General features: G+C 41.1%; 1 protein-coding gene across 1 annotated transcript in view; it reads left to right on the top strand.

Annotated features, from left to right (window-relative positions):
* The first annotated feature begins 1352 nt into the window (after positions 1 to 1352).
* LOC121612442 (probable phospholipid-transporting ATPase IIA) overlaps positions 1353 to 23758 on the top strand; it is a 31505-nt gene continuing 9099 nt past the window's right edge. Inside the window, exons 1-21 of the mRNA XM_041945327.1 lie at positions 1353 to 1467; positions 4270 to 4414; positions 6779 to 6892; positions 7109 to 7217; positions 8454 to 8512; positions 9445 to 9496; positions 10569 to 10663; positions 11596 to 11676; positions 11765 to 11840; positions 12274 to 12350; positions 12539 to 12699; positions 12802 to 12944; positions 13768 to 13880; positions 14654 to 14863; positions 17038 to 17199; positions 17749 to 17841; positions 17954 to 18037; positions 18960 to 19130; positions 20209 to 20307; positions 22338 to 22427; positions 22695 to 22839. Coding sequence (XP_041801261.1) covers positions 1400 to 1467; positions 4270 to 4414; positions 6779 to 6892; positions 7109 to 7217; positions 8454 to 8512; positions 9445 to 9496; positions 10569 to 10663; positions 11596 to 11676; positions 11765 to 11840; positions 12274 to 12350; positions 12539 to 12699; positions 12802 to 12944; positions 13768 to 13880; positions 14654 to 14863; positions 17038 to 17199; positions 17749 to 17841; positions 17954 to 18037; positions 18960 to 19130; positions 20209 to 20307; positions 22338 to 22427; positions 22695 to 22839 — 2347 coding nt within the window. The 5' untranslated portion in view covers positions 1353 to 1399. The remainder of the gene's footprint in view (positions 1468 to 4269; positions 4415 to 6778; positions 6893 to 7108; positions 7218 to 8453; positions 8513 to 9444; positions 9497 to 10568; positions 10664 to 11595; positions 11677 to 11764; positions 11841 to 12273; positions 12351 to 12538; positions 12700 to 12801; positions 12945 to 13767; positions 13881 to 14653; positions 14864 to 17037; positions 17200 to 17748; positions 17842 to 17953; positions 18038 to 18959; positions 19131 to 20208; positions 20308 to 22337; positions 22428 to 22694; positions 22840 to 23758) is intronic.

The raw sequence follows: 23758 nt of genomic DNA on the forward strand, positions 1-23758 counted from the left end.
GTATTCAGATCCTTGACTGAAACAAAAGAAATACAATTATGAATTAACACTCTGCTACAAGCAAAAGTCCTCCATTGTGTAAAAGTACATATATACAGTTTTACCAACAAAATGTAGTGAAAGTATCAAAATTAGATTAGTTAATTAAATCATATACGGTAATCAAATTTTTGCCTGATTATACCTTTTCTGAAGATTGTGTAGGCACATAAATCCTGACATTATCTTTCTCTTACCTGATAGTTTTGTTATGGTCTTATTAGTACATAGATTTTGGTGGTGGCCTCAAATCATATCTTTGCACTAGTCCAACCTGAGCAGGTCAAATCAGCTCCACCAGCAGAAAACACCTGTATTTAATCTATTATAATGCATCATATTCCATGTGTTGATCGGATTTCTTTGTAATGTGAAATCAAAGTGACGAGTAACTATAGCAGCTGAATAAATGTGGTGGAAGTACAACGTGCAAATTCCCTCTGAAATGTGATACAGTAGTATAAAGTGGCAGTATAAAGTACAAATACCTCAAAATTGCACGGAAGTACAGTAAATATACTCAGTTAATCTCCACCACTGCTCTGTTCCACAAAAAAGCATTAGTAGAGGTAGGTTGACATGCCTTTTAATAAACACGCCATCCTCTGTTGCCTCTGATGTACCTATCACCAAAAATAACTCATAGATAAACCCTAATTATTATAATTTGATGATAGTTTCAGAGTCATGCAGAGTAACTGATAAGAAACACCCTGCTAATAATTATAATGGTACACTAAAACATCCACTTAATTACAAATCATCACATTAGTATAGTAGTGGTAGTAGTAGTTTATAGTTGCTCACTGTCAAATAGGACTCCTGCATGCTGTATATACTGTATATAGACATATATACATACTGTACATAACTAGCCACATCATGTATATCTGTTCAATATTTATATGCTTTTTGTATTGTTTGCAACACTTGCCATGGCTATAGACATTATATGTTGTTGGGAACTGTTGCTTTTTATAAATATATATATGCACCTATTTTTACACCTGGGCTACTTGTATGCATATAATAAATCAGTTTATTTTGGTGCCCTTGTTTTTAGCTGTATGTTTATTTCTATCTTCCTATGCATTGTCAGTACATTGAGTTACAGCCTACTTAAAGCTGATTCTGATTATACTTCATTCAGTCCGAAACAAAGACTGACAGCAGAAATCTAAAATCCCAAATACTCCATGCTGAAATAGGTCAGTGACTCGCGCTCAGATGAGCGCGCTTTGTGTCCCAGCTGACTCTGCTGAACCGTCCTGTCTGAGTGACAGCCGGGAAGCCTCCGCCCAGCCCCGCCACAGCCCGGCGCACTGCCGACAGCCTCCACCCGCTACCAGGAGCTGCAGGAATGACCGACAATATCCCGCTACAGCCGGTGAGACGGCCGAAAAGACACGACAGTAAACACAGAAATGGGTAAGACCGTCACACAGTCCTGGAATATGAACACGGAGCCATTTTTTTAAACGTATTTCGCTCGCGAGCTTCTGCTGATGTCAGTGTAGCCGTTAAACTGTGAACCGGAGCGTCGACATCGGCTCAATAACTAGCTAAACGGTGGCGGGTTTCAGGGGGAAAATAGCAGCCAGGGGGGCGACAACGGCTAGCAGACACAAACATGTTAATAAAAACGACGCGGCCATTAATTTTATGTTTTAATAAGCTAGCTAGCGCTGGAGACATCCTCATTCCGGGCTGCTGTCGGAGCAAGTGCATGACGCCCATGATGTCAATATTTGCTCAGTCGACTGGAGCTCAGTCTGTCAAAGAGCACAAATGTAGGCCCCGACCTTTACAGAAGTGTCTGCTAATTTTACATGCTAGCTAGGTGGTGCTTTGTTGGTTTATTTTGACCAGCGCATCACGGGGCAGGCCTCCTACATGATGAGGAAGAGACGCTGACAGGGCAGGCGCAGTGCTGAAATACAGCGTGCGGTCGTGCTGATGTCACCGCCGCTAATAACACACACTTAACAAAGACTCAAGATCCGCAAATTAGCTCTCATAATGAAGACACGTCTTAGCTAGCTGCTGCAAGCCTCCCACAGTTAGCATTATGATTATAGTCCAACCTGATCCATCATTGCCTCCAGTTCACCTGTCCACCCTCTGACGTGGTGGATGTGCACTCAGTTGCCAGTTTATTAGGTACGCCTAGCTAAAACTGATGCAGCCCAAGTCTGTTTTCAGTTCAGTTTCATATCAGTACATATACACACACTGTGTAGCACTCTGTATAATGGAATTACAGTTCAACAGTACCACCAACATCTGACCACACAGCAGAATCAACAGCTCTCAAGGCACTTTCAATAAAAACAGTATTATTGTTGTGCCAGTTTTAGTCAGGTGTTCCTAATAAACTGGCAACTGAGTGTACCACAAAACCTGAAGATTGCAATCAAGTGTCTTTTATACATCAATAAGTAAGCATACTTTGGTCTATTTCAGCTGCAGAGCATAAAAATGTACAGTCTACACTGATTGACAGAAAATGAATTGGTAATTTATTGAGAGTTGCTTGTTTTGGCTTCTCAAATGTGAGGATTTGCAGATTTTCAACTGCTGGTTGGACAAAACAAAGATATGAATTGACAACATGGATTCTTGAAAATATTAATGGCCATTTGTTTTTTTTAGCTTTGACCAGCAGCTCTGCAGTCGGTTTCTCATTTGGTCTGCAAAGATTTCCCCTCCCTTTGGCAGCCACAGTTTCCATCCCAGGAGGATGTGTGTGTGTTGTCGTTCATATCGGTTGTCTCAGAGAGTGCGTATTAATGGGAGTGGCCACTCACAAAAGGTGCATAACTGCCAGATGGACTCAGTCTTGCACAAGGTTTTGTGAGAGGGTTGCTCGTGAGCCAGAGGACTGCTGATTTACTGTTCATGCCATGTGGGATTTGGTGTGTCTGAGCGTGTGTGAATGTGAATGCATGGGTGTGTGAATGCATGCATGTGGTTGCAGCTATTGCGAATTTGTGCTTGTGTACTTACCATTTTTTGATGTTTTATAGAAATAAATTGGTACAGTAGATTTAACTGATATTTTGTACTCTAAACAATACATTGAGAAACTATTTGACCTAATAATTAATAAGAAAAACTGGGGGTTTTATTCATAGCAGACATTTTGACTCATCGTGACAGGAAAAGCACAGGTGTTACCTATAGATATTAATGATGGCTGTCCCAATAAGCCGGACAGTGTTACAGTGAGCCAGAATGCACAATCCAGGCCCCTGAAACTGCAGCAGCTAAATGGAATATAACCATCGTAAATTGTATTATTTACACCTGCTGTAACATGTCAGAATGTCTTCATTACTTGCAGCCCTAATCTGCAGTAGGGTGCAGTGTAGCTGCCTCTGTGAGAAGAAAGCAGGAGTTGCTTTGCACTAACAGAGCACATTCTTGTTTTTGCTGTTCTTCAACATTTACAAGAATTCTGTGTTTGCACACAGTGTATATCTAGCATGCATATCCCTTCATATGTGGGCTTTATAGAACCATTAGTTTGGTTTCTCCCTGAATGTGAGCTCTGAGCTCTAGTGTATGAAGGGGGACAGCATCGTCGTGTTTGGTATTTCATCCAATGCAGGGTTATCACACAGTTAACTCCAAAAATGCAGTAGAAATGATGCTAGGTCCAGCAGACGGCTTTCGAACAGGTGTATAAAAAAACTAAGTCATGTCATAAAACTATTGTTTCCTTAATCTCTGAATGCTGCTATCTGCAGCTAATAGAGGCTCACACCTATATTTTCTTTATGGTCAGTGTTAACTTACAAAGTCTTTCAATAATTAATTACAAGGTCACTGGCCTCTTGGTTGATTTATATGGTATGTTTTCTCTGAGTAGATGGAAGGGAGTGGCCACCCTTCTCCAGATGAAGTTAATATTTATTTTGTAAGGCGTAATCTCCTCCGGGCTCCATGGTCATGGATCTTTAGTTCAGCCTTGTCTGTTCTGTGGTTTGTAGTTGCAGTAAGCAACACATTAACTAAGAGATGTGACAGGAAATTAATTAAAAATGGCTCCCTTATCTTGACAGCGTCACACAGTACAACTACAACTTCTTCCTTTTAAAGTGAAACAGCCACATTAATCAACTAAATCCTAAATATTTACTTATTTCTTCATCTTGACAGTCTCAACGTGATTGCTGTTGAACCAAATGATGTGATTAAACATGAAATTCCTTGACGTCTTCCTCTCAGGTGCTGCCCGTGGTCGAGATGCTGTGGCCTGGGTGACTTCCGTCCCCGCACCGTGTGGCTCGGCCACCCAGAAAAGAGGGAGCAGAGGTACCCCAGGAATGTCATTAACAACCAGAAGTACAACTTCTTCACCTTCCTGCCCGCGGTTAGTGTCAGTCAAAGGTCGCCCCTCCACCCTCCCTGGCTTTAACCCCCAAACCACCACCCACCTCTCTCAGCTTGGCCCTGATTCGCTGTCACTAGTCGGACACATTTTCCCTTTAAGACAGTCATAATGTTAGGAGTCTGGTCATCTTGGCTGTCATCTTTCACTCCTCGCTGTTGGTTGCTGATAAGTCATTGAAGCTCATTGTAGTGTTTGACTCATTTTAAATCACTGTGGATTAGGGGGTCACATAAGGGCTGCAGCTGTTTTCAGTAGCGATTAAACTGATAGACTAACCGACAGAATAATTTAGTGTGTAAATTGTTACGTGAATAACAATTTCCATTAGGACATTGTGGAGCTCAAGGTGGTATCAGTTCAAAACCCAAAGATATTCACTTTACAGTAGCATAACACAGCAAATGTTTGGAATTTTGGCTTGTAAAGGGACTAAAACAACTGTAAATTGTCTAAATAGTTTTCAATGAACTTCATGTCTAATTTAATTTATTGACTAATTGATGAATCAACTAATAGTCCCAGCTCTGCATTAGATATGTGCCTCGGTTATGAATATTTTTTTGTATTTTAAAGCATATATTTCTTTAGTTTAATCTAAGACTACTGTAGTCCTGTTTTCTATCAGCATATGTATGGATGATTATATTTTTTCTCATATGTATTTTGCCAGAGGGCATCTTCTAACCGATGCACCGTTCGCACTCTCATAGGAACGTGCTGGACTGAAATGATGAGGTTGGTTTGTAAATAAACTATTTATTACTTTTTTCAGTTCCTATGCCGGCAGTATGAGAAGATCATTAGTCATTCATAAATAGAGGAATGTCTCATGTTAAAATGAGAACAGTGAGAGACAGTTTCAGCCTCGGTCTCAAAGCGCCAGATCGTCATGATTACATGGACAGCATTTACCAAGCTGTGTGAATTTGACCATCGCATTTTCCCCAGCCTGATTTACATATGCATTTGTTTTCCGGATATTCAGTTGTCTTAAGATCTTATGGCTTTTTTTTGCTGTATGTAAGTCAGACATTGAAGGTAGCTCAAATTTGTTTGGAAAGCAGAAGACAAGAGCGAAGCCTTTCTTTGCATTGCAAATTATGATGCTTTTTATTTACTTCGGTTCATGTCAAGAAGTTCTTGTCATCAGAACATGCTGTAGTCTTGATGTTTCTGTGCAGGGTTTCATGTTCTCTGCTCCTCACATGGCCACAGCTTTGGAAAGGACATACAGTAGCAATGTGAAGACACAGATTTTGCCTTGGTAGTAATCTTGCACACTGGTGGTAATGAAATTTGAGCAAAGTTGGTGCATGAGTGTTAATTTTAAGACTGACGCAAGTGCAGGAATGTATGTGTGACAATAAGCACAAAAATAAGCACCATATCATTTAGATTGCTGAAAAGATTCTGAGGATAAAACTGGGCTATATTGAAAATCTTTTCAGTAGGGGTGGTTGACATGTCAACATGTACCATATAGACATGTCTACAGTCAAAGATTTTGCTATACTGTTTCTGTTCAGTGATAGATAGATAGTGATAGTACACAGGATTCCATTTACAAACAGTTTTGCATTTGATTTTACAGGAAATGTACTTTTATTGATTCACTTGCTGATTATTTTCTCAATAAATCAATTAATTGTTTGGCCTGTTAAGTGTTGGGAAACAAAGAAAAATTCCCATTGCAATTTACTAAAGGCCCATGGTCTTCAGATGACTTGTTTTGTGCAACCAACAGACTGAAAATCTTCATTTTGCTTTGACAGAAGAGTTAAAAACAGCAAATGTTTATGTCTGAGAACTAACAAGCAGCAAATTTGGTATTTTTCTTTAAATTCAGTAATGGTTCAAACAGTTTCCCTGTATTATTCTGTCAGTTGATGAATTGAATAGCTAGTTGTTTCAGGTGTAATCAACATGTAGTCACGATATAATGTGATGAAGATTATATTCATCATATTCATTATATTACTCACTCCTACTTTTTAGGTCTCTGTATGTTTGCTGGGATTCTGGTTCTGTCACCAGAACTGTATTTCTTGAAAGGGCCCTTTTATTTTAAAAAGAAAAAAACAAAGTTTTTTTGTTAAAGCTGTCACACATAAAAGGCTGAGTTACTTTTCATTTTCTCGGTTTATGTTAACAGACGCTTCGACAACTTTTCATCTGCAGGTCACCAAAACAGCGTTGTACCACGGCACACGGAGGCTGACGGTGCCAAATACATATTCTATCAAAATCAGTCATCGGTCATGGCCTAAAAAAAAACAAAAAAACACAGTAACTTTTCCACAAAGCAAACGTCTCAGTCTGTTCTTCTTTGCTTTATCCTCACAGGTACTGTTCAACCAGTTCAAGTACTTCTTCAACTTGTACTTTTTGCTCTTGGCCTGCTCCCAATTTGTCAACGAGCTACGCTTAGGCGCCCTCTACACCTACTGGGTCCCTCTGGTACGTGGCACAAAGCTTCCTTCCCTTAACTGTTTATTATAGTCACTCAGTTGTTTTTTTCATACTTTATTTGTGTTCAGTGCATCTCGGCATTTATTTTGTGCTGTAAATCTTCAGGTGTTTCCCACAAACGCAGTTGCCACATATGTAAAGCTGGTTAGCTGCTCTCTGCTGTGGAGAAAATAACTTTTTTAACTTTGGTATTTTGTTCTCCAGGGTCTTGTTTTGATCGTTACCGTCATCAGAGACGCAGTTGAAGAAATAAGATGCTACATTCGAGACAAAGAAGTGAACTCTCAGATTTACAGCAAGCTTTCAACAAGAGGTACGGATTAGAAACCTGGACACTGGTCATGCTTTCTCCCTGTTGATATCTGAACCATGTTGCTTATTTCTCTGCATCAGCGTCTATTAACTGTAGGAGGTTGGTCCTATTAAAACTTATTGGGGCTAGGGGAAATGGTGGGTAATTCAAAGCAGAGATGTAAAAGTGTACATAAGAGGCCTTGGTATAAAGTGCTACCAGCAATAAAAGGCAGGAGACCTCTTGTGGTTTCCATCACTTTTCCCCTTTGATGTGGCAGCTTGTTTTACCCATAAACGCAATGACTGGTTGCCTCCATGATAGCGGCCCCCGTGCATATCTTGTGGTTTATAGAAACTTTATGATGTCAGAACTTGGTGTGTTGTTTTCTAGAAGAGGGAGAAACTGGGTCAAGTTGTTCTGTTTAGTTTTGTCCATAAAATGTCAAAAGATTTTGACAAAGAAAAATTGCCAGTATAGTTTCGCACTGCTCATGGAGGATGCATTCAAATTGCTTTTTTCTTCTTGATTCAACCAAAAAAAAGCTGTTCAGTTTACTGTGATATAAGACAAAGAAAAGCAACACATCTTTGCATTTCAGAAGCTGGAACCAGATTAATTGATCATCAGAATAATTTTATCAGGCTAATTTTCTGCTGATCGACTCATCAAGTGATTGATTGTTTTGCAACAGATGTGCATGATATGTCGACATGAAACTCTCGCTTATGTTAATCGATGATCCATCTTTTATATTAGATATGTGATATATTTTGTTTCTTAAAGGTGTTGCATGTATCTACTTCCTCTGTTAAGTAATCTGTGAAATGTTTTTGCATTACTGGAGCAGAACACTCACGTGGAGTCCCTTGAACCCTAACGCCTAGCAATATTAATGTGCTTTAATGTCTTACATATGCAAAGCCCTGAGGTCACCACAGAGGTCAAGGGTCAGTGATCTCTTCCAAACAATTTCGCCTGTTCATTCCAAATGAAATGAGAGAAAAGGCTCAACTCCCCCAGCATTCTTTCAAATCTGCGAGGAAAATTGCTTTCCCAAATTCACGGGGGTGACTGCTGAGGCATGCAGGACACAGTTCACCCAAAGAAGACTTTAGTGGCCTGAAGTCATTTTGGATTTAACACAGAGGAACTTTGTGTGGGTTTAGACAAGATCTTTGACGCATCAGTTTCATAAATGCTCAAACATTTCACTGCATTGTGTGTGTGTGTGTGTGTGTGTGTTCTGTATTTCAGGCACAGTGAAGGTTAAAAGCAGCAGTATTCAAGTTGGAGATCTTATAATTGTGGAAAAGGTTTGTTAAAGATTATTTAATCTACACCTGTGAAAAATTCTGCCTTTCAGGGCTGTCAAGTTACCGTTTATATGACAGCGAATAATGAGGGGGTTGTTAATCTTCTGTGCTGCATGGTGACTGAGGTGAAAGGAGTTAGTAAAGATTTTGTAATCTTGTGATCAATGCTGAGCCACAGCCTGTCAGACTCAATGCATGCACAGCAGACGTGAACCCAAAATGCCTTTGATTAGATCTTAAACACAAATTCAATTACCTATTATTTTTACTATTTCTTCATCTAGAAATCCCATTTATGGTTTGTAGTTGTTAAAGAACATCTAAGTTAGTGTCAGGTTTCACTCTTCTCATGGACAGAGTGGAGTCTCTCAGGTCTTTGTACACGAAATACGAGAAGTGAGTCCTGTCTTCAGTTTCCAGCTCATTTCAACGCAGCTGAAGGAAAGGTCACACATGTTGTCCTACGAATTTCCCCAATATGACAGAGTGATTTAGAGTTACTCAGAAATGTGAACTCATCAGCCGCAGTGAATTCAGGACCTAACAAAAAGAAAGCTTTTGGATTTTTATAATTGACCTGCCTTTGAGGACCCATAATACATCTTTCTGAGAGTATCGACCACTTAGCAATAATCCATACGCAGTTCAGTTTTTGGGAAGCTGTCCAGATGACTTGAATGGAGAATTTGCCTGGTGTAGTAAGAGGGACCAGGTCAGACAGAGTGTAAAACCTGGTCAGGGTCCCGTTCAGGCCACGACAGGATGATTTGCTGGAGGGCTTATTATTTGGACTGACTAGCTGCTGGTAATGTGGCACATGAAAAGCTAAAAGTCGTACTTTGTGCAGTTAAAGAGCAGAGGAGGGAGGAGGAGAAGTGCAGGATCAGGAAGTGATGTTGGAGTCATGTTTTTCTTTCTGCCTTTCTTTGTAGAACCAGCGTGTTCCTGCTGACATGATCTTTTTAAGGACCTCTGAAAGAAATGGTAAACATCTGCTGGTCATTCATCCAGATCTCCACAACAGGCCGGCTGCCTGGCTGGCTGGCCGGGGAAATGACTTGTTTAAAAAGGCGCTGAGGTGCAGGGATTAGCCCTGAGCCAGGACAGGAAGTCCTACAATGTCTAAATTGTAATTGAGTCCAGTACTAAACTATCACTCAAAATGTGGTGTAATGGTGAGACGGGCACTGCAGACAAAACATTGTTTTCTCTTCATCTTCGTCTATGACTAATTTTGTCTTTCAAATGAGAAGATAATGAAAAAGGAAAATCGAGGGACGCACAAAAATCGAATGCAAAGACAAAACAGGAGACATGAGAGGAGGATGCCTCATCTGAATAATCAAATATGGATTAGGACAAGATTTGTCAGGGATAACACACTTGGTGAATTGCATCGCATTGTTTATTTGCACATATACAAAATACACACAAGTCCATTCAAAATAACAACCTCCAAGGCTCAGCGCACCAATAATGTCATGACAGGGAAATGTTTCGTCTTCAGCTCCTCAGTAAGAGAAGCTGCTGTTGCGTCTTCCTGCCACGGAAAGAAAAACACCAGCTTTGTTTTACTGGAAATAGTGCTCGGTTATCTCTCTTCCATGTGGAGGCCATTAGGTCAATTATGAAGAGCCTAGGCCAGGATTGGGAGTTTTGGGCAGGATGACGCATGCAGGGCAGTGGGGGGATGGGCTGTGGTGGATGCCTTCACTTCTGTCCCAACAGTAAAATGCAGTCTCACTCACTCACTCACAGAAGTTGCTGCTATTCATTTGTGACTCCATGCTAAATTGTCTTATTGCCCTTTTTCATGTGTTTATTCAAATGGGGAACTTTTGTGTTAGAATAGATATAATCAGGAACCAGGGACAGTAGACAGGAGCCTTCAGCATTGACTGAAATATAAATGTACTGATTTGCACAAGCGATGCATCATCAGGAATGAGAGATTTGTGATGTCTGTCTTTTCAGTAAAAGCCTATCTATTGTTGCCCTCTAGGGGTGAATGTGTTTGCATCTGCATCAGTGACAGCTCTTGTCCTCTCCTTCCCAGGCTCCTGTTTCCTGCGGACTGACCAGCTGGATGGAGAGACGGACTGGAAACTACGCCTCCCAGTGGCCTGCACACAGAGACTGCCAACTGCTGCCGTGAGTCATAAAATAAAGACGGAGAGGTAGTCAGTAAGATGTCGGAGGAAATTGTACGTTGAGCGTCGCGTTTATGGACTTGCTGTGCCATGTTTTTTGATGAATTTGTGAGTAATTGCACATGGCGACCGCGGTCTCAGTGAAGCAAGTCTTTCATTAGTACAGAGTGGTGATTTAACGTGAGTGCAGGGTGGCCTCGTCATCAGAAACCATCATGACTAAAGGTTCCCCTTCAGGCCAGAGAGTTCCTCAGTGTTTGAGCAGTTTTTCAAAGCAAATATTCAGGCTGATATTTTTATATTTGACATTGTCAGTAAGTCAGTAAGTTCAAGCAATTTTCTATATGATCCACTTAGACTCAATGTTGCACAAATTTTAGGTTTGCTGTTATCTGCATTGTTGACATTTTGTTGAGGAGTAAGCAGTGCAGCCCTGAAACTGAAGACAACTTAATTTGCAATAATCCTGATTGATAAATTAACTAATATTTTACAGGCTTTACAAACTGTTCTTACCCAGCTGGAGTATCATATGATACAGCATTGCTTCTGATTTCTCAGATGTGAATCTTTGATGGTTTTCTTCATCCTCGATGATAATAACTTGAATATCTTTTTTGGACATTGAAGATGTTAATTTGGACTTGGATTTGGAAGTTGTGACATCTTTCACTATTTTCTGATATTTACTAAACCAAATGATTCATTGGTTATTTGATGTGATAATCTGTTTAACTGATAACAATTAGCAGTGTGGCTTCTAGTTATAGCCTCAAGCAAAGCCTCAGCAATGTAAAATAGAGACCACAGAGCAAACACTGCAGCTGCATCAGCTGTAAATGATACTGTTCTTTTCTTCTCAGTCATTGATTCTTATTCAGTTCACTTTTTCACGTGTCACTGATCCTAAACCGTGTTTTTGATGCCACACAGGACCTCCTGCAAATCAGATCATACGTGTATGCCGAAGAACCAAACATTGATATCCACAACTTTATTGGAACTTTCACCAGAGTGAGTGCTTAGATTTAATATTTACAGACCCTCCATTTAACAAAGCAATTATTTGACCACCGGTTTGTGTCTTCCTCACGTGTTACAGGAAGACGGGGACCCTCCGGTCAACGAAAGCCTCAGCATTGAGAACACTCTGTGGGCCAGCACCGTGGTTGCCTCTGGTAAATGTGTGACTGATGGCGCAGCTCTGCTGATGAGGCAGCTAATAACCAGGAAATAACCAGGACCAGCCTTTGCTCCTAACCCACAGAGTTGCGCTGAAGCGTTGCCTCCTTCACAACTGATCTGACGACTCCCCTCACCAAACACACACGCAGTCAGACACTTTGCTCATTTATAAATAGCTCGGGGGCTGCTCACTATAATGGTAAAGAAAGTTTGCTCCTTTCACAGCAGATTTAATCCACTTTAAACCGCGCTGTCAGATGTTTTCCATTATACAATTTGAAATATGCGTCCTTTAATCCAAGTGTCTATTCATGTCAAGATTATAAGTCTGGGAAGCATCTTCTTGACATACCATGTTTTATGTTGTTCCTTTATTATATTGACCTGGGTAGTTTTTTTTAGCTCTTTTTCTCTCCCTCTTTGCAGGCACAGTGGTGGGGGTTGTGATTTACACAGGCAGGGAGCTGCGCAGTGTCATGAACACCTCCAACCCAAGACATAAGGTACAGTAGCATGAACCAGAGCCTGAAGACTGACGTTTGATCATTTACTGTGCATAAAAATATATTTAGTTGGAGGATAGTGATTTAGTTTTGTGTATTCAAGTTTTGATTTACTTATTTGCATACTGTACATACATAGAACATTTCTGTTTACATTTGTCATCATGTTAACCTGTGTTTCATGGTAGGTGGGTTTGTTTGACTTGGAAGTGAACTGCTTGACTAAGATCCTGTTTGGAGCCCTGGTGGTGGTGTCACTGGTAATGGTGGCCCTCCAGCACTTCGCTGGTCGTTGGTACCTCCAGATCTTTCGCTTCCTGTTGCTCTTCTCCAACATTGTGCCCATTAGGTACGATTTAAGATTCTCTACTTCAAAGTCTTCAGCGTTGTTGCATTGTATCGACATGTAAGGAGTTGAAAAGCACTCATTTGCTGTTTTTATTTGATGAAGTTTGCGCGTCAATCTGGATATGGGGAAGATAGTTTTCAGTTGGATGATTAAGAAGGATTCCAAGATCCCCGGGACGATGGTGAGGGCCAGCACCATACCTGAACAGCTTGGACGCATCTCCTACCTGTTGACAGACAAAACAGGTGAGCTTGTGAAAAGGAGCATACGTTCTATTAAAATAGCCTTGATTGTGTGGTGAAAAGAATCACTGGCTACCGCGTGGAGCACTACAATAAAAGGTTATAGTGCTGAGGATTTGCCAAGGAAGTATCCAGTAGGAGAGAGTTAAGTCATTTGCTTCCCCGGGGGGTTTTGCTATGTGGTGGGGTCTCTGCTCTTTGAGACCTGCTACTTATTGGCCCCTTAAATCATAAAAAAGCCCAAAGTCTCTCATCCATACACACCTTTAGAGCACAACACCTCCACTAGTGCATTTCCTGAGGCGCGAGGTGTTACACGTCAGATTTACAGCCCTCATGCCCAATAAAATGATCAGCCATTTCCCATCCAGACTGTGATAAGGCTGGCGGGGTCTGCAGGTCAGGCTAATGTACGTGCGAGGCCCCTGAGGTCTTTTTGATATACTGGCGGAAAATGCTTTTAAAGTGAGTGTGAGGATACAGAGGTTGTGTGTAGTGTTGAAGGGTCGGCTTCTGGCTTTCTTAACATTTTTTTCCCCCCCAGTCACCACATGTGACATGCAAACGCTTTAAGTAACTGATTCATGTTTGTAAATCCCAGCCTGTGAAAGATGAAGAAATACTTTTGCAGATATTGAAGCTGGAAAAGTTAATTTCCACAATTATGTTCATTTAGAAACCAAAATCTAAAACACCATTTCATATTTTCTGCTGTCAGTCAATATGCAGTGTCGCATGTAGCGTGATGCTGAAATTTGTCTTGAAGTTAGCTGTTTAAATTGTGATTATTTCACTATTCGAATGTCTGTAATATCATCTTTGCCAGGGACTCTTACTCAAAATGAAATGGTGTTCAGGCGGCTCCACCTTGGAACTGTGGCGTATGGGATGGACTCGATGGATGAAGTACAAAGTCATGTATTCAGCGCCTACACACAGGTAAACAATACGTGCATGCAGCCTGTGCACAGCTTCAGGTCTGTCAAAGAGAAAGAAATGGCTGAAAATGAAAGAATTCACTCAAAACATTTAGAAAACAAAAGATTGAAATTCCAAAATATTGGGAAAAGGTCAAACAAACAGACACGAGCATTGTTTTCAGAAACATATCAGTTGGTGATTATTGTTTGGTTGAATGCTTCCTGACCTCAAATGACACTCTTTGTCCCCCTTGACACCAGAGGTTAGTGAAGCAGGAAACAGGATTAGCCCACAAGCAGAGCACTGACCGGACTTCTTTAATGACGCTACCATTAACCCCTGGAACGCACAGTCTTCTTAAAATAGCAAGGCCTCAATGCAGATTGTTCATATTTACTTTACACATCTGGTTATGTTTACAGGCCACTATCACAGCGATGATTGAAACTTGGGTCAGTGAAGCAGCTAGTTTCTCAGACTAAAAACTGCATGTCTGAAGTTAGCAATCTCTGCTTTCAAAGCAGTTTTTGTCTTTCTATATTGTTGCGCATAGGAGTTTTATAAGTGTTCATACATCGTGTTTATTTTTCAATTTAACGCCACAGATTTTTATTCAGCTTCTTTTTTTTTCAGACAGCACACATTGTTAGTTTTTATGGCTACAATAGCTGCCCACCCTCAGAAAAACCTTGAGCAAAATGAAATACTCCCATTAGAAAGTGCAGTATAACTCTTTTCAGATGCCTGTATGTCCTTCTTTTGATCATAATACCTTCTGTAATTCCCTTCAGCCCACCCATGACCTTCCAGCCTCCAGGGCTCCGGCAGCCACTAAGGTCCGCAAAACCATCAGCAGTAGAGTCCATGAGGCTGTGAAGGCCATCGCTTTGGTGCACAACGTGACGCCGGTGTACGAGTCCAACGGAGTGACGGACCAGGCCGAGGCCGAGCAGCATTATGAAGACACATGCAGAGTGTACCAGGCCTCCAGCCCTGATGAGGTATGATGGCCTGCCACGCAGAACCATATACATGTTGCTCCAGTTTTAGTGACATTTATGTTTATCAGGGGTTAAACGCTCCTTAAAAGCCTGAGGAAACTCTGGTTTTCAAAACCTACAGAGCATGTGCTGATGTACCGAACAAGATATTAATTTAAAGATGTTTTATAAAGAACTGGAGTGATTTAAAACCCCCTCCAATATCTTTGCTTGGATATTTGAAGCTCAAATAATAATAAGAGACTTTACGTGTAGAACCTTTCATATTACAAATGCAGCTGAACGTACTTTACTTTGCACGTTTGTGTGGAATCTTACATGTAAACGTTTCCCACATTTATTATATGACAAGCTGCAGTATATCCATCAGATGGTATATGTAAATACACACAGGCAAATGCCTACATGTCCATGTTGATATATTTTAAAGTGGCCTTTTGGGAAATGCACACTTAAAATACATAAACGTTATTTCCTCACGAACAGACATGGAAGGCCTGACAGCAGAACGGACTTCTTGGTTTTTATCAGTAAAGGCCGTTATCTTGAGTGTCTTCACTGCTTTCTTATTGAAGGGGAACATTCCCAAGCCAAATGGCATCCCACATTTATGTCCTTGATCTGTATGAATTCTTTGAACGTCAGGAAGAGGGCTGTGGAATTCGACTTCGATCCATTTCCTGCGGTGTAAATACGGATTTCCTTAATGTGCTCCCCGGCCCATTGCACTTATCCCCTTTTGAATTTCCTCTTTGATAGCATATTTTGATAGAGCCCAGTACATCTGTTGTCATTAAAGATCTGTGGTTTATAGTGTGGGAAGGAAATTGAGCCGTTTCATTCTTTTAGGTCACACTGGATAAAAATTTCAACTGTTTTCTTTGCGTTTCTGAGCCCTGAAAGGTGCATTGTATGAGTTTGATACAATCTAGAGCAAGATTCAGTTTGCTTTCCTACAGCTTTCAGGAAGTCTTAATATAGATCTGGTTTTGGCTGTGAGCACTATGGACACAGTGACTGTTGAATGCATGGTTTTACCAGGGCAGTTAAACGGGACATTTTCCTACATAGTTGTCACTTTTTTAAAGATATCTATATGCACAAGAAAATAGGATTTCCCCCTCATTTACTGGTATCAGAATAATCGAATGCATAAGGACTAAGAGTGAAAAGGCTGACTTTTGTTATGTGTGAGTCATCGAGGATAACTGATATCTGAATCACTTTGCTCTTTAGCTCATAAAAAAACATGTGGTGGTTCTGAGTCAAGGCAACTGGATACAGCATTATTCAGTCCAGTCCGAAATCTGCAGCCAACCCAGATGCTGCTTACAAGGTGGTGCTGTTGTGGCCAACACCAGATCCAAGAATGCCTCCACCGTGACTATTTCTAGACTGTGACTAAGCACAATCTTCATATTTCCCAACCTGGATGACAAACATTACGGTAGTCAGAGCTTTTCTGACGTTCAAGTGCTCCTGGCCAGGCATTGTCAGACTACATGGTCATGTATTTCCAAAATAAGGAATTTCGGAACCACAAAATCTGTGGTTATAAAATTGCAGTTGGAACATGGCGATCTTCTGCTGTTTGTCTCTCATCTGTGTCCATTTGGCAGCTCTGCTATTAGAGCTGTCAGAGGATGGATGATGAATTGGGTTTGTGATCTGGCTTCTGGTCTGGAAGTTATTGGGCAATGTCATCTTCGCTCTTTTTCTCCCCACACAAACCCACACACAAGTTAACATCGTATTAATGGATGTTGTTTGCTGTGTCCTTCAGAAAGGAGCAAGCGAAAACAGTATTTTCAGTCCAGAAATGGACGTTTATCAATCAATAGTCTTGAGTGCTGGAAATGCTTGAGTTATTGATTAAAGCTGAATGGTTACTGTGCTCCCTAACATGCTGCTCAGTCCAAAGTGACCTTCACTCTTCTCTTTGTAATTCAAGTAATGGACCATCATATTGACATAATGGCTTTAACCAAGAGAATCATAAACACCCAAAACAGTGGTCACTTTTCTCCCTTGCTGTTTGCACCTGAATACTATATCATCATATTAATTTACCTGAATTATTTTATCATTGGTAAAAACAAAATGCTAGCAATTAAATTCACCTATATCCACTTTAATGACCGCCCACTGAAACCTTTACAATGTGGTGTTGATAGGTGTCGCTGGTGCAGTGGACTGAGAGTGTTGGCCTGACACTGGTGGGAAGAGACCAGTCCTCCATGCAGCTGCGGACCCCTACTGGCCAAATACTGAACTTCACCATCCTGCAGATATTCCCCTTCACCTATGAGAGCAAGAGGATGGGCATCATAGTGCGAGTGAGTGCCAAGATAATTTAGTTGCCTGGGATTAATATTCTCTTTTGTCAGTTAAGTTTCAGCAGCTGCTTTGCTTTCTTATGTGCTGCAAAGAAATTGAATTGATTTCCTAGTTTGTTCAGTTGCTTAAATATTATTTTCAGTGACAATGTAGGTCTTGTTGCTTGTTGCTAGGGGGGCGATTAGAACTTTAAACTGGCTTCAACAAGACAAACAGACTCATATTAAAGCATATTGTCTCACCTTATAATGACCTCTGACTCAGTCTGATGACTAACTTTATTTTTGTTGGCTGGGATATAACTCAGGAAGCCGGGGATTTTTAAACTTGACTTCCTCGTGATAATATTTTCAAATGCTTTTTGAAACCCCTTGTGAATATCAAAATAAGTTGTGCATTTCTAGGCAACGCAAAATCATGCACGTGCACTGCTCACGTGGGCATGAAGTGGAAATCCCTTTTGACTGAAACATACTCAGGCCTTCAATGTCAGCCAGATCATCTATTTATGTCTCACGCTGAATAAACTGGGAATGATTATTTCCTAGGATGAATCTACAGGAGAGATCACTTTCTACATGAAGGGTGCTGATGTGGTGATGGCAGGCATCGTCCAGTATAATGATTGGCTGGAAGAGGAGGTAGATTTCCTTCTTTTTCACAACACATGACGTATATGACAACAGTGATTTTCACAGACTAATGGACTTCTTAAAACTGCTGAATCCAGATGTTGCTGACTCTGTTTTGTAGTGCGGAAACATGGCGAGGGAAGGCCTGAGGGTCCTTGTGGTCTCCAAGAAGTCCCTGACAGAGGAGCAGTATCAAGATTTTGAGGTAAGCGCCGTCTCTAGGATGAACTTAAAGCAATCTGAGGCTTAGCTGAGGGACCGAGTTTCAGATTCATCCGAGAACAATGCAATACTCACACTTTTACACTTTTAATAAAGCCATTATGGCTGGGAAACTGCAGAAATATCAACAGCATGTTAGATGTCTCTCACACTGGCAAACACACATGCAGAATGATATTTGATGTGGACATGTTCAGTATTTCTAAATGTCAAAGTGTGCTGTTGGATAATGAGAGGGTCCAGTCCATGCACCCCTCCCTCCCACACACACACCCAGGCCCCACTCATTGTTTGAACAGGGCTGGGTTGTCTCCCCTGCAGTCTTAAGCCCCAGGCCCATGACTGAAGTGTATAATTGTGTGAGCAGAGCTGGTGGGCAGCAATGACTCACCAACTGAGTCACACACACAGTTTGTGTTCCTGTATGAGTCACTCTCAGATTGTTTTTGCTTTATCTCACTCGCAAATTGCCCTGGAGCTGGAGCGCTGGAGATGGGCGTCAACCAATAATCATGTCTGTTCTGTTTTCCAGCTTTCTAAAACGTTGTAGCATTAACGGCTGCTTGCAAGCAAATATCTGTGATTTGTACCGAAACTTTCATAGCTAATATGCAAGTTTGTGTGCGTGGTGAATGGTGTGTATTCACGCTGCTCGCAGTTTAATCTCTGTGTAGGTGGAAAACATTCTGCTCATGCATGCACACTGTGTGAGGCATCCCTGCTGCAGCGTTTTATACTTTTCTCTCTGTGTTTTACATGGCTTCCACAGGCGGATGGCCATATTGATGTTTTCCCCCTCTAATCCTGACTGTTTCCCTTTTTTGGTCTTGCAATGATTCTACCTTATTTATCCTAATTTAATCTCCTCCCACTTAAAACATTGCCTTCCCTCTCCTGCTCCCCAGGCGCGATACGTCCAGGCCAAGCTGAGTGTCCATGACCGCTCTCTGAAGGTGGCCACAGTGATTGAGAGTCTAGAGATGGAGATGGAGCTGCTGTGTCTGACTGGGGTGGAGGACCAGCTCCAAACTGACGTCAGGCCCACCCTGGAGATCCTCCGCAACGCAGGCATCAAGGTCTGGGGGGCAGATTGCCTCGTAGCTCACAGTAGCAACAAACTAAGAAAACAAAACACAGACACAAGACAAGTACAGTACATATGTTTTTCATATACATGAACAGGCCTCATCCAAGTGCCTCCTTTATGTACGAAAAGGAGCCAAGACTTTCGTGAATTTGAATGAACTATGAGGAAAGTTTTAAGTGGTTGTTCGTTGGCACGCTGCAGATGGATGATATTAAATATTTGACCACGTTTTCATGGAGAATGAGTATTTGGTTTTCTGCAAGGAACCAGAAAGCTGATTAGTCACAAATGTAGAAGTTGGGCTGATCGTCTCCTTTTTAATTTAAAGGGTCAGATCACCCAAAACACAAAAAGCTAATTTCTCACTTGTCTCCAGCGGTGTTTAGTGGTGCAGATCGAAATATCTGTCTGTTTCCTGCCTCCGCCTCAGTACAGTGGAGGTGAATGGGGTTTCAATTCAGCTGCTCACTGCATTTAAAAATAAAATGTAATAAATTCAATAGCTCTATCTTCCTGTACATGCTGCAACAGAGTATTACTTCATTGTTGCAGGAAAGGCCTGTTACTGCTTCTAAATGTCTTTTTTTTCAATGCCATGAGCAGCAGAAATGACATTCCATTCATCTCCATTGAATCTGAGAGGTGGCAAAAATCTATTAAATGAATACTAAGCAATTAAAAATCCAAATCACTACAGTTAAGAAATCTGTGTTTGTGATTTTCTGCTATATGGCTCCATTAAGAATTAGTCTGAGACAGAATTTGGATATTGTGATGCTTATCAGCGTGATAACTTGTGCTTGTCTTCTGTTTGAAGTATTAGAATATCGTAAGCCTTTCTGATCATAAGATACTGTGAGATGACAGATTTTGGCTCCCAGACAGAGCAGCTACAGGTTGCTTGATAAAGTCGGTGATTAGTGTTTGATTCCTGGAATTTAGCGTTTGTTAACTGATTTAACAGAGAGTTTCTGCAAACATTTTGCTTCATGTATTTACAAGTTCAGGTGCAACTTAAGAATCAAAAGTTGTTCTTTGCCACATATCATTCTCTCTTTGCTGCGTAGGTTTGGATGCTGACAGGAGATAAGCTTGAAACGGCCACATGCACCGCTAAGAACGCCCATTTGATCACCCGCAGCCAGGACATCCATATTTTCAGACCCGTAAGTGCAGGACAAGGACCCCTCTTCCTCTTATATGCGTATGAAGTGGCTAATAGTGGATTTTAGCACCACTGGGTTCATTCCAGTTCAATGCAGCACTGACAGTTTCCTGACTCCCTCGACCCACGGGCATCCATCCTCTGTGCGACCGAGGCCCATTAGCTAGTGGTCGTACTGCCCCACACAGCTACGCATGCAGCCCAAGCCAGCATCCACAGCTGAATAAATCACCTCCCACCAGCTAAAGGATCCAAACCACTGTCAAAGAGAACAAACAGGCCTTCGCTCAACAGAGGAGAAACCAGCTGAACCACTCCCAGAGGGAACATGCAGAGGGCTCACTTCCTAATTTGTTTTGCAGGTTTCGGGCTCTCTCGCCGCTTTGGTAGTCCGCTTCTGCCTTCCCCTTTGGAGCCGTGCCAGTGTAGAAGGAGCGCCTGCCATATAGGAAGGTTACAACTTGCGTACAACTGCGGTTACTGGAAGAGAATAACAATGGTTGGCAGGGCTTGAAAACCTCTGTCCCAGCGGACGGGGGAGTGCTGACTGGGCCTGCATCACATACATCTGGATTAGTTTCCTGGTGGCCACCAATGGCCTGCTCTGGATTGACGTATGAATAGTCAGCGGCTGAAGGATATTCATTCCAGAGCATAACTCTTGTCGACAGATTAACACCAGGCCCTGTCAGTGCTGCATTTTTGGATAATTTTTAAGTCTATATTTGAACCTGACACAGTTGTTCTCAGTTGTTGCTGTTACAATGCAGCGTATTTTCCCACTTTCCAGTTGAGATTTTGGCTTTATTTTAACCCTCCATATTAAGCATTTGTAAGCACTACATAATGATTTAATTAACAGTTTATGACACACTATAATGTAGCTATGCACAGGACACAGTAGAATTGTGTTTATTGATGCATTTGAACAATTACAGCTTCCCCTGTGAAGACATATTTCACATTATTACATCTGGATGTTACTATATGGTTATGCAATATGTGTTTGTACACCAGCCTCCACTTGCAGCTGCCCACAGGAGGAGGTCTAGTTCTAATATCAGCTTACAGCTAACTTATATCATCTTATAAACCATGTAACTTTTTAAAATGTTCACATCTAAATGCTAAAATAGGGGGTTAAAGTGTTAAAGTGAGAGATTTTAATAGAATTGCTTAAACATTAGACATAAATATTGAGTATTGCTGGCTGCATTTCTCAGTTGACAGCTTATTAAGTTTTATTGTCTTATTGACATTGAGAGTAATCGTGTCCTGTTGATATGATTATATCATGATTTATATTGTGGGATAGTTTTATCAAATCATGTTATGTGAAGGAATTTTCCAGGAAAATTATAAAGCTGACAGAATGTGTGGTTAAAAGGTTTTTTTTCTGAAACATGGACCACAGTTGATAATACTGAACATCACTTAGTTAATTTTATTTGTGATTTTTCTTACATTTCCCACATATTAATAACAATTAGTCACTAATCTGATTTGTTGAACTGATTCTGTGTTACTTTTATTTCATCATGCATCAATTCCATTTTCTGTTCTGAATTTAGATAGGACTATAATTAAGATATGCTCATGCTTTAAATGATGGAGGCGTTTGAACGTCTTACATTCACGTTAAGTTAAGCCTCATGCTACCTTGTGTAATACATAAGAACATGAGTTCCAGGCAGTGAGTAGTTTTCTACAGGTTTTGGCTGTCTGGAGAGAAGCCTGATCAGTGCATCCTCAAATGATATGGGAAAAATACTAAAATAGTAATATTGTGACCTTTATTTAAGTCAGTATTTAAGTTAGGTGGACGTTTGGAGGGCGTTTTGCTGCTCTAACGTTTGCCGTCACTGCAGCTGGATGGAAACGAGCTGCCATTCTTCAGAGCGTCCGGTCTGATTACAATCAGGATGCAAAGGCTGACAGATTGTCATCTTTGATAATTTTTTTTTCTCGTGAGTGTGTCTTGTGTGCGCTTGCATGTGCATGCGTTTATAAATGTGGTTGCCTTTACCATAGGTGACAACACGAGGGGAAGCCCACCTGGAGCTCAACGCTTTCAGGAGAAAACACGACTGCGCGCTGGTGATATCGGGGGACTCGCTTGAGGTAAACTCAGACAGCATCTGTGTGTGTCTGACATTCCTCCCACGGACTTGTTTGTCCTTATGAAACTCTGATATGTTCTCTGTGTGATGCATGATAATATCGCTGCCACTGAAGCATCTCTGGAAGTGGTATCTGTGGTTAGAGTCACTTTCTAAACCGCAGTAGGAGTTAAACTGTAGGTTAAGTTGAGGTGTTAAAGATCCACCGTTGAGATCAGTTATATGCGCCTAAGTTGCTCACCCGTCGGTTCTGGTGGGTTTCTTGCAGGTTTGTCTGAAATACTATGAGTATGAGTTCATGGAACTTGCATGTCAGTGTCCGGCTGTGGTTTGCTGCCGATGTACCCCCACACAGAAGGCTCAGATAGTCCGGCTGCTCCAGGAGCGCACAGGCAAGCTCACCTGCGCTGTAGGTGAGTAGAAAATAGAAACTGTCCAACTGCTTTTTCATGAGGGGTTTCAGTCCGTACAACTTTCAGCTCTGTTTTCTGTTTTTTTTCTGTGGGTTTTTAACATTTAACAGCTCCTTTCCCTTCCCCCATACCCTCCTAAAACATATTCATCAGTTTCAAACCCCAGCTCATCTCCACACCTGTCCCAGTATAAGCACTAATAAAATGCCGCAGTCAAGCAGAGCTGATTTAAACGTGCATTATTGCCGGTATACAATCCTGAATCCAAAAACGTTAAACCCAAATAAATCAGAATGTGATAACTTATTAATCCTTTTTGCCATAAACTCAATTGAAAACAGCACAAAGTCAATATAATTAATGTTTGACCTCATTAACTTCTTTGATTTTAGTAAATTTCTGCTTATTCTGAATCTGATGCTGCAACACGTTTCAAACAAGTTGTGACAGGAACAACTAAAGACTGGGAAAGATGTGGAACGCTCCAAAAACACCTGTTTGGAACATTCCACAGGTGAACAGGTTGATTGGTAACAGGTGATAGTATCATGACTGAAAGGCTCAGTGGTTCACAGCGAGGATGGAGCGAGGTTCAACACTTTGTGATCACATGATTGGATAAAGGTGATTAATACCTGGGCTCAGTAACACTTCAGAAAACTGCTCTGCGTCCCAACTTTATCTGTAACTGGAATCTGGGTTGCATTGTGTATCACATGATGATGACGTCTGGCTGAATGATAACACTAATTCTTGTTATCACCTTTCAGAAGAATCATATCATGAAAAACTTTGAACTTAAATCTAATGAAATCAATCATGACGCTTCTTGTTTTAACCATGTGAAGAGTTTTTATGTGTAAAGCTCAATGAATTGACATCAATCAATCTGAATGTTTTACGTTTGTTTTATTTTGTT

This window comes from Chelmon rostratus, chromosome 10 (assembly GCF_017976325.1).
Source record: "Chelmon rostratus isolate fCheRos1 chromosome 10, fCheRos1.pri, whole genome shotgun sequence".
Taxonomy (NCBI): Eukaryota; Metazoa; Chordata; class Actinopteri; order Chaetodontiformes; family Chaetodontidae; genus Chelmon; species Chelmon rostratus.